General features: G+C 39.2%; 1 protein-coding gene and 1 long non-coding RNA gene across 2 annotated transcripts; one reads left to right on the forward strand and one right to left on the reverse strand.

Moving 5' to 3' along the window:
* Positions 1–4,442: 4,442 nt before the first annotated feature.
* Positions 4,443–6,386, reverse strand: LOC129770955 (mpv17-like protein). The gene is made up of 5 exons (XM_055774166.1): positions 5,722–6,386; positions 5,494–5,650; positions 5,340–5,428; positions 4,890–5,002; positions 4,443–4,826 (listed from the first exon to the last, which is right to left on the reverse strand). Exons 2-5 carry the CDS (start codon positions 5,620–5,622, stop codon positions 4,594–4,596), a joined length of 564 nt encoding a protein of 187 aa, XP_055630141.1. The 5' UTR covers positions 5,623–5,650; positions 5,722–6,386; the 3' UTR covers positions 4,443–4,593.
* A 112-nt stretch (positions 6,387–6,498) lies between these two features.
* On the forward strand, positions 6,499–7,958 carry LOC129770956 (uncharacterized). The gene is made up of 3 exons (XR_008742245.1): positions 6,499–6,707; positions 6,779–6,968; positions 7,139–7,958. It is a non-coding gene; the product is annotated as an uncharacterized LOC129770956 (long non-coding RNA).
* Positions 7,959–11,339: the final 3,381 nt, after the last annotated feature.

Genomic DNA, 11,339 nt, shown 5'->3' on the forward strand with positions numbered 1-11,339 from the left:
GAGTTCGATACCGATCCTCAGTGATAGAGCAAATTCTTTCCTTTTTTGGAATAGTTGTTTACAAATAAAAAACGATGTTCAAAGTTGCTTCAAGTTATAAGGAATAAAGGTTCCTTGCTTCTGAACCATTCTTAACGAAAAGAATACGTTTGATTTGAAAGGACCAGGCGGGTAATTCCTAACAGTGAAACATTTGGTACGGATGATCAGCGAGCAGAGCCTCCAATTCAGCGTTTTCGAAGGTTTTAGATTTTCCATCACGCGAACGGTCGTCCACACTTCAAAAACAACATCTATGAAGCGATGGAACCAACCACGTCACGTTTTTTCACTAAGAGCAGTATCTCCGTAAACCTCACCAAATCCGTAAATTTTCAACATTCTTAAATATTAGGTTGGGGAAAAAGTAATCCATTATTTTTAGGTAAAGTTAAATTAAAAAAAACTAAAAGCATATTAATGCTTCGGATTGTCCGATTTGGGTCAATTCTGCACCGTTTTGTTGTAAAATTTGTTGTCTTTCTAAAAGTAGCTTCATGATGTGTCTATCACAGAAGCTTTGGTCATTAATGGCGAAAAACTCTAGCAATCGATTTTTACAATCGCTTCGAAAAATCGTGAAATATCGAACTTTTTTTTTGCTTGGAGGTAAAGTGGTCACCCGCACATATCAAGCTAAATGGGATAGATTTATGCGTCTTTTCGTCCAAATTTGTTCAAATCATATTTGATATAGTAGGTACATTTATGAAATAAGCTTGGCCTATTCACCTAGGGTCTCAATTTAAATTTTCTCTTGCATACAAGAACGTAGTAAGAAACACATAACGTTCCGCATAACTTTTACTTTTCCGTACATGTTGGTGTAACGTCATTGTTTCCGTCGCAGTTTCATTTGCCAATTACGTTTGTTTTTCCGTGTTGTTTATTACCAGACTCGCTCGTGCCGCATTATACTAGTCAACATTATCATATTACTCTATACCTGTATCGTGTCGTAGCGTTGTGTATGAGTATTTTTCATGCTGGACGCACACAAACAGGTTCTATGGACAGCCCTTATCCTTTCGACACAGTCGAGCCATATCTCATCGGTTCCTGCCGCAGTCGTCCCGGCCCTGTGTTCGATAATGGAGATAGGGCAGTCCAGCCTGCTCCATCAGGCGAGTACAATTTTTTTCCAAACAGACCAACCCCTGATTCGTTGCATGGTTTCAGCATTACACCGTTCAATCGTCAACCATCAAGATTCTCTACGCAACACGCTTCAACTCCAGGACGCAATGAAACTGGCCGCATGGAAACCCCTAATCTAGTAGATCCAATCTCGTCGTGTGGTTTGGTTCAGGTGAACTCATATGTCAACTCTAACAACAGACTTCTGGATTTAGCCTTCACGAGTTCTCCTGATATAACTGAGGTATTCGAACCACCACTTACACTGTTCCCCATCGACACACATCACCCACCGTTCATTCTGTTGGTGGACATACAGAGTTCGGTCACATACCACCAACTTCACTCTGCTACGGATGAATTCAACTTGGACTACAGACGTAGCAATTTCGACTCGCTGAATGCCGCGTTTTCGTCCATCGACTGGCAACATTTTCTGAATAGACAGTCTGTTAACGAAAACGTCCTCATATTCTACGACAAACTGATCGAAATAATCCGCTCAAATGTTCCGCGCCGTCGTCGTAATTCAAGCAACGTTAGTAAAAAACCTTGGTGGACAACTGAGCTTCGCAACTTGCGTAACCGATTGAGGAAAGCACGCAAACGATTTTTTGCTCACAGGTCTGATGTGAATAGAGAGTGGTTACGTGGAATCGAGTCATCTTACAATGAATTAAACATCTCCACCTACCAACAATACTTATCAAGAGTGGAATCAAACTTGAAACAAAATCCATCGATGTTCTGGAGGTACGTTAAAGGACAAAAAGCTAACAACCGCGTGCCAACCAATGTCACATATAATGACTACACAGTCAGCACAGCTAACGAAGCTGCCAATCTTTTTTCTAACTTTTTCCAACTTCACCTGTACCTCGCCCGGGATGTTTCAACAACGTGCCAACCCATAATATTTACCTTCCGATCTTCGGATTTTCCAACGATGAAGTACTTGGTGCATTGGTCAGATTGGATGCTTCGAAAGGAGCCGGAGTGGATGCTCTGCCACCTTTGTTAGTAAAAAACTGCGCTGTATCTTTGGTCGTTCCTTTGACGATGATATTTAACAGTTCAAAAGAACAGAGATGCTTTCCAAGTTTATGGAAAACAGCTTCAATGATTCCTGTCCACAAATCTGGCAGTTTATACAATGTTGTCAATTACAGGGGAATTTCGATTCTCAGTTGTTTGGGAAAAGTTTTGGAATCTCTGATGCACAACGTCATGCTTAATGCAGCAAAGCCGATTATCTCTGACTATCAGCACGGATTCATACCACATCGTTCAACTGTGATCAACCTAATGTGCTACTCCAACATACTATTCCATGAAATCGAACGGCGTAATCAAGTTGATTCCGTTTATATCGACTTCTCGAAAGCCTTCGACACTGTACCGCACGCCTATGCAGTCGAAAAATTGCAACACATAGGCCTCCCGACGTGGATTACGGAATGGCTAATGTCATATTTAACAGATCGGAAGGCATTCGTACAGCTGAATCCAGTCGCGATCCAGTACATTCAACATACCATCTGGTGTACCACAGGGAAGTGTGCTGGGTCCATTGATATTTGTCCTATTCATCAACGACTTATGCTTTCGTATATCCTCCGGTAAGCTACTATTTGCTGACGACCTTAAAATCTTTCGAGTCATCGCATCTCCATTAGACTGCATATTATTGCAAACCGACATTGACGTTGTTCTGAGCTGATGCAGAGAGAATGGTATGAGTGTGAACATAAATAAGTGCAAAACGATCACCTTTAGCCGCAGTCGATCTTTAGTCTCCCACCAATATCTGATCAACAATACTCCATTGGAACGCGTACAGTCCATTCGCGACTTGGGAGTTATAATGGACTCTAAACTTCGTTCTCATGAGCACGTTTCTATCAGTATTGCCAAAGCTTTTTCCGCACTTGGTTTTATTCGCCGTAATGCTGCTCAGCTAACCGATGTATATGCACTGAAATCGCTTTTTTGCGCATTAGTGCGTAGCATTCTAGAATACGCTGTTCCGGTTTGGGCACCTTACCACACGTATCAGATAATCCGCATTGAACGCATCCAGAAGGTGTTTATACGTTTCGCACTTCGAAACCTGCCTTGGAATGATCCACTAAATCTTCCGGACTACCAAGATCGTTGCCGCTTGATTAATCTCGAGCTCCTGTCGGTACGACGACTAAGGCTGCAACAGCTGTTCATATTCGACGTCCTGACGAACAACACTGACTGTCCCGATATACTACGTGAAATTCCACTTATTGAACCTCCTCGCCAGCTGCGACACTCCGCTCTAATCGCCATTCCTAGGCACAGGACTAATTACGGATACAACAGTTCTCTATGCTCATGTCTCAAAGCTTTCAATGCCATCTGTGATAAATTTGATTTCAATATAACCAGACAATGTTTCATCTGTAGACTTAAAATTTTTGTATAGGTTAGGATTAGTCTGTACGGTACCACCGAAGACCGAATACAACTAAATAATAATGAGGCTTGGTTTAGTTGGAATGGTATATTTAATCATGGTCAAATCCACAAAATGATCTTCTCCAGGAGCAAAATGTGATCAGGTATATCAGCTTTAGGTAACAGAACATTGTAAGTTGTTATTCACCTATGACCACTTTGCCCCCAAACATCAAAATAATTTCTATGCTAATTAATCGCTGATATTGAACAAAAAATCTGTTCACCTCTCGTAGAATATGTAAACAGTCGTCCAAACTGATGATTTGTCCAATATATCAGATTGAATAAACTAAATTTCACGTGAAATTCCTTAGATATCATGCGCGCTGAACTACGGCCGAATGGCTATCGAGAGAGTAATTTCTGCTTTTATTTGTATTTTGAACTGTGACAGCTCTACTGTAGTATAGAGTGACTCGAAAGTCATTCAATTTTTCAAACATAAGATGACTATCAATACGGCATCTATAGTCAATAGTTATACTACCAAACAAGCAGGTGACCAATTTGCCCCCACTACCCCTATTTTGAATTTTTATAGTAAAAGCCATTTGCTATCTCGAAGAACAATGAGCTGAACAATAATATTCTTCGAAAAACGGGAACTGAATCGGTAGGTGGACGCTGGAAACGGGCATATTCCTTAGGGTGACCACTATGCCCCCTCCTTCCCCCATATAACGCCAGAACAAAATCACCAATGAGTCAGAGCGTTTTGTTTGCCGTTTAACGTTTCTTTTTCATTAATGAGCGATTTGAATATTGAATAACGTTAGCCGTAAAAGAAAAACAGACGTTAAATTCTTTATTGAATACCGTAATCGCTAAACATTTTGGAGTTAAGGTGATTTTGAAGAAGTATTCTAAAAAAAAGTTCACTAGTCACAGTGAGATTATCCTATCTACGGTTTGCTTTCGGTTTTGTGCTCAGTGCGTTTCTGACGATTTGGCAGTCATCTTCTGGCGCTTGACCCAGCATAGAATGTTGACCCAGGCAAGGGCACACGAGCCGACGTATACCACACGAAATTTGGGAGGCACTAGGAGGAAGTTGACGGTCTGCGCCGGCATCCAGAATAGGCAGGACCGAGCGAAAGTCGGCACGAATTTTTGCTTGCACTCTTCCATTATATTCGACTGTCGCTCCATCAGGGACATTCCTGGGCATAGGGATAGCCGATTGTTCGCTCTGTGTTTCGAATTAAATCAGTGCCCTTACTAACCTGTGAAAAATATCACCAACAAGGGGGGCGTCAGAATGAATTGATCCAGCAAAAGCTTCCTGACGATGATCCGCCTTGCAGTACCTGGAAACGTCTTATCGAGCCATTTGTACCTAGTTGATAGGAGATTTACTGTTATTGACTTATTAGAGACAAAATCGAACGCTCCGAGTGTACCCAGAAGTATGCTAGATATGATTTTGAGTGCCATTTACCTTGCCAAAAGAAAGCTTCCCTGAGCAAGGATGAAAATGAATGCGATGATTTGTTTGAAAATCATGAATTATGATGATGCTGCTTGTCATTAGAACATATAATACAAAAGCCTTAAAATTCTCTAGAATAATTAAAGTGAAATTTTGTAAAAATATTAGACATGCTGGGAAGAAAAGATTAATCGATTAGATGTGCTCTATAAGTGGTAACAATCGAGAAACAGTCGATACCTACCAGTTATAGAGAATGGGAGAATATATGAATGTCCCCATGATGGCATAGCGCCCAAGCGTTGGTTTATCAAGATCTTGTGGGGGATCTGTCTGAAAAATAAGTAGATTATTGAGTTCAAATTGATTTCCAGCTTCAAGTCAGTAGATTGACCTACCAGGAATTTTCTTGTAATTGTTTGCTGAGAAAATTCCGCCCCCACGTACAAGCTTCCGTAGACCAAACCATTTCCCGCCAAAGGGTGTTTGTTGAAAAAGTTCGAAAAACCCCTCAACAGCGTTGCCATCTATTTGCTTGATAAGCGTGCTCTGAATCTACACTCCCAGTTGAAGGAAAAATTGACAAACCTAACTTCAGTTGATAAAAATATTAAAACGAATCTCACCTTATAGTTATTTAACTTTGTGCACTGATTCGTTTAGAGTTGATGGCTTTGATTTCTGACTGATATATTTAGTTAGAAATGGGTTTGGTGTTCTACAAGAAAGCCTAAATATGTTTGTACTAGCTATAGGCCGCGCGTCGCTTGCAATCAATGATGATCCTGAGTATAGTTTCATAGACTGAAACCTGCTATTATTGTTCAACACATTGCTTTTGGGAATATTGGATGTGGATCACTTAAAAAATCACGAAAATTGTGCGGTTATTCTCACAAACAAACAAACTTTTCCTCCAACAATCGTGCACTTTGAGACACTGCTTCAGAAATCAATTTCAATGTTGCTTCTCCTACGGTTTGTGTCTCATATTTGACATGTTTTCGCTCATGCGCACCAAAGGTCAACGGAACTTTAAGCAACGTGTTTTTCACTTTCCGTTTTTTTTGCTTCCTATTATTTTTACCGCTTTGTCTGTTTTGATCGCCTCGTTTTGAGGTGATTTCGTTTTTAAACACGTGCACTTTGTGTATGGGAGGAAAATGCGTTGCGTTACGGTAAAAATTTTCACTATTGATGCGTGGACGAGATTTATCTCGAACAGGTTGCGTATGAGAGGGTGTTATGCGGTCAACTGTTTTCTCGCGTTGTGTAGGGTGCTGTGATAGGCGAAATTGGTGATATTTACCGTGTGTAGATCAATTTACACCGGCGACTGGAAAAATTCAAATATTCACTGATGTATGACTGCATAATTTCTTGGGTGCGTTGTTCCGATGCTTTGATATTATAGTGTAGTGAGCCTATCAGGTCCATACAGTGCTCCCCAACTATAGCATTGCCATAGTCGCCATCAATTGATTTTAATCAACTGGGTCGTTTTTATTATTGTGATTGTTGGAAATTGCTTCAGCCTCAGTTGCGGGATATTTTGGCAACGTGCAGAACGGGGTGTTGCAGAACGGAGTGATTAAATATCAATTAATAAAAAGTAATATATTATGGGCGTCAGATTTAGATTAAAATAATCATTCAGTTCCTGTCTTTCTGATTTCCTACCAGACTATGAGTTTTTCAAGTTTATGTGATTTTTATATCGCCTATGATTCTAACGAAAATCGTTATCCTGTAGGGAGCTATCAGAGAGAAGGTGGAATAATGTGAGCGTTCAATTGATGAACGCTATAAAAATAATCTGATTGAAATACTTAGCTAGCCGGATATCGAGCGAGACCATGATCTGATTTTATTGGTGAGATGTTACGAACAGATACGAATTCTTTGGGAAAAAAAACAATGTAAATAATAAGTGGAACAGAGAGGACATAGACTGTAATGTTGTTCGTTGGGACAAGTTTCCTATATCAAATTCTAATTTCATGATTGTTGGATTATTGCGTTAATGTGTTCACCTTTTTTCAGATTCCAGCCAAAGTGAAATGTTACTTCAATTTCCTCATAAATTTGATCAATCGGGTACGACAAACGGCAGAACTTAACGATATGAAGTTTTGCAGTGGTTCGCAATGGTACAGTACATTTTGTAAAACAAATGTCGGTACTTTGTTGAAACTTGGGATAAATTTTCTAGCCAAAACAATAATATTAGGCCTCGTGTAGAAATTATTGATGTTTCCAAAATGCCTATCAATTTGCTGTGCGTATTATTCCTTGAAAATTGACAATCAGAAAGAAAATGTCCTATTTCTCGTCGACACCTTGAAGAGGTCGGGCGTATAGTGTTCACACTCCGATACCGTTATCAGTAATATCGATTGGTTTGATGTCTGGTGAAGATTTTTTTGCGGTCTCATAGGTGGAATAGCAAAGTTGCCCCGAATCACCCATCTAGCGGTGCAACGCATTTACGGAGCAGATATCATTGACACAGCAATGCTGCCGATCGGTTGTCTGTTAAAGGATCATCAAATGAAAATTATATATTTTCGTAAGATTGCTTATGACACCCGATCCTCTGGTAAGCAGCTCACGAAAGCAAAGACTGGAGAGAATCCTACAGTGGTAGACATTCGTTTAGCCGCACCCTATTTTTCCTCAATATTTTTAAAAATAAGTCAATTCTTTGTACAGTTTTGCTCATAAAAGACAATTATTGTTTATTTTCATCGAATTCATTCTAAAAAAGTATAAATTCACTTTTTGTTTTCTAAGTAATTCAAATATGTGGAATCAGGGTGGACATTCGTTTAGCCGCATCCTAAAATATCAATAAAAGAAAATTTGTGCGATAAATTTCGTGTCCAATCGGTAGCTTATATTTAGTATGTCCACCTCCATTTCGGATCACTTTAAGACTCGATTTGGCATCGAGTCAGACAGCTTTTAAAGTGTTGCCATATTGATTATAGACCAACATTCCTGAATTACCGCCTTGAGACTGGAGATGTTGTCAAATTGTCATCCGTTTGCATAGACCGTCTCGGCCAAGATTCTCCATAGGTTCTCTATGGGATTGCAATCGACTGCCAGCTGGTCATTCAAGAAGCGAAGAATTCCTTCTCGGCAAACTATGCCTTCGATTGCTTAGAAACGTGGATCTATGCATAATCCTGCTGAAAAAACGACATCCTCAGTAGCGTTATTCTCAATATGGCCAATCAAAACGTCCTCCAGTAATTGAAGATACTTTTCGGAGTTCATTCGGGTGAGAATGAAACAAAGCTTGCTGTGATAGGAAACGACTCCCCACACTGTCAAACTTCCGCCCCCAAAGTTTCGCTTCGATCTCACGACATGCCGTTGTCTTAAATTGTACCAATAGCAACTGTTACAGTCCGGACCATCCAATTTTTGTCGGAAAATACAACATTTCTCCATTCCAGTTTCCATCCCATGTATTGCCGGGCGAAAATGAGATGGTTCTGCTTATGGGTGGCGGTCAGTTTCGGCTTCCCTTGAGGTTTCTTCCACATGATACTTGATGACTCATTCAAGATGCGCGCAATATGCCTCTTCGTTACTGGAACATCCGATTCTGATTCCTTAATGTATGAGCAGGACATCGTTTCCTGGTTGCTTCGTGTCTTATTCGACCTCTAAGACGCAAAGTAACTTTGGTGTTCCCAATCGTTGGTCGTTATATCCCATATTTCTGGCACTATTTAGTGAAATTCCGTACCACTTTCTTAGATCGACCAATTTTTGTTACGATCGAGCGATTAGAATACTTTTGTTCACTGAATATCTTTATTATTTTCCGCCCCTCTTCCGTCAATAGAATACCATTCGCCTATCTTTTAAATTCTACGTAAATCACTAATCTGACCAACATCTTACGTTGCACATCTAATATTTATCTTGTAAATTGAACATTCCTAAGTATTTTTTCAAAAAACACAGATAAAGGCTTGGTGATTATGCGAAAAATCGATTTTTATGCCCTGCGGCTAAACGTATGTCTCGGGAAAAAACGACGTTTGAATGTTTATATCCACCGATTCCGCCTTATGTGTGTGTGATTGTGATGCACGTCCTTTCAATAAAAGTGACTTAAATATACTATCACTACAGCAAATAAGTATCCCGATAAAAAGAACATTCCTAGTTGTTTTGTAAGTGTTTCAATTTTTTTCAAGTGCGGCTAAACGAATGTCTATCACTGTATGTCTTTCTTTAACTACAGTGAAACTTTTGCTACTACTCAAAGTTGAGCTCTGATAGCGAACTGGAAACAGAAATCGTGTTGTAAATTAATATATTGTAAACAAACCTCAACATTAAATGAAGTATGAAGTAAGAGGGGCATAAAAAGTGTTTGGGTACAAGACGTGCATGTTTTTGAATAATTTAGTAAGTAAAAGTGACATACGTTTGCTTTGTAATCACTGTATATCAGAATTTTTCATCAGAGAAATTTCCTCCGTCTTGCACTGTGGCCACGTGAATTCTAGAGCTTGCCATTCAGAATACATTCAGGGCGTGTTATTTGGCATAGAAATCTCAACTAAGTACTAATAAAAATAACGCAAATAATACTACGTTGAGACGGGGAAGTTCCTCTAGGAACGTTAGTGCCATAAGAAGAACTGAGATAAATTCAAATAATGATGAGGTGGATACTTTATCTTGCCTAACAGTGTACCTTGCGTTTATTATGAACTTCTTTGAAAATTTTTTTTTTACCGAGCTCGTTTTTGCCTCTGTGAAAATGATTAGAAATCCAGAACTATCCATTGATTGATCTTCTAATTGATCCTTTACAATTTCCTTCTACTAAAAAAATTCCTAGCACTCCTATCAAAAACTCGTCATTATAATATGAAATTATTTTCAGACAAAATTCTCGTTCCAGATTTTTCTATCACTTAGATATAACATGTTTCTCCGTTACATGGAATACATGTTTGATACAGAAAACATAATAAAATGGTGATAACTCAAATCGGAATATTCCTTTCTCGATTTTTGCGCTTATCAACGCATTTGACTATTCATTTTCATTAATATAGTTAGAAGATATAGGAGTGCGTTTTTTCACCTGAAAATCCATTTCCACTTTCGAACAACGATCAATTTCCCTAGCGCAAACATCAACGATGTCATTATTGAACATGTGGGAATTCAATTTTCCGAATTTTCCCATTTTCCTTCAGAGTTTTGGTGTTAAATGTTTGGTTGGAATATGGTTGGTTGAAGTATGTGTAATATTTTCATAAGACCCTCCTCCTTCCAGAGGAGGAAGGGGTGTCAAACCATCATAGAAAAATTTCTTGCACTCTAAAATCCTCACATTCTAATATTGGTTTCATTTACTCTATTATTTCTCGAGTTATGCAAAAATTTGTTTTGTTTGTAAGGTGCCCCCCCCTCCTTTTCAGAGAAGGGAAATATATTACACCATCAAAGAAACATTTCTCATACCCAAAAACCCTCAAGTCAAGTTTGGCTGCCTATGCTTGATGAGTTCTCGAGTTATTTAGATTCACTAGACATTGAAATACTTTTAGAGGAAGACTGAACTGATACATTGTTGCATAAAGTACAAGATTAGTATACTTCCTTGCTGTTGCGGTCGAGAGCAGACAAACGACCGCAAAGAGTTAATGAAGCTTTGTTATTTTTAGTTAGAAAATTGAGTAAGTAATGTGAAATAATTGCATTGCTATCAAGATATATAGTCATGAATATAACAGTAGTGATGAATGGGAATTTAGAAGAATCTAAAATGTAATATTATTAAGGCTTGTTCTCACTGCAGCGGGGCGTCAGCGTGGCTTGGGCAGGGCGTGTGACGCTTGCGATTAATCATGTGTGTTCTTACCGATGTGTTCACACCAGGCTGACGTGTCGTGGGCGTGGTTTCGGTGTGTGGCTGGCGTGCAAACGAATCAACTCACGCCGGCGATATTTGTACTTCTCCGACATAATTTAAATTTTATTGTTTTTTTTTTAATATTTGCGTTTTTCACCCTCCGAGTTTTAAACCGGATACGTTCAACTATGTTGGAATGTAGAAAAGTAAACCAATTTTCATTCTTTCATTCAAAAACACACATTGACAATTTTCATAGAACACGCCGAAGACACGCCGCTGGCACGGTGCAATGTGAGTGAATTAAAATATCGTGGCGAGAAGTGAACACGCCCGCTCATGCCACGTTGA

The sequence above is a fragment of the Toxorhynchites rutilus genome, chromosome 2 (genome assembly GCF_029784135.1).
Source record: "Toxorhynchites rutilus septentrionalis strain SRP chromosome 2, ASM2978413v1, whole genome shotgun sequence".
NCBI classification, from domain to species: Eukaryota; Metazoa; Arthropoda; class Insecta; order Diptera; family Culicidae; genus Toxorhynchites; species Toxorhynchites rutilus.

What these genes read in the sequence shown, in the direction of transcription:
- LOC129770955 (XM_055774166.1), bottom strand. Translation starts at nt 5,622, where the DNA reads ATGGCAACGCTGTTGAGGGGTTTTTCGAACTTTTTCAACAAACACCCT. An exon ending in CAATTACAAGAAAATTCCTG is followed by an intron (nt 5,429 to 5,493) that starts GTAGGTCAATCT and finishes CTTATTTTTCAG; the next exon opens with ACAGATCCCCCACAAGATCT. An exon ending in GTTGGTGATATTTTTCACAG is followed by an intron (nt 4,827 to 4,889) that starts GTTAGTAAGGGC and finishes CCCTATGCCCAG; the next exon opens with GAATGTCCCTGATGGAGCGA.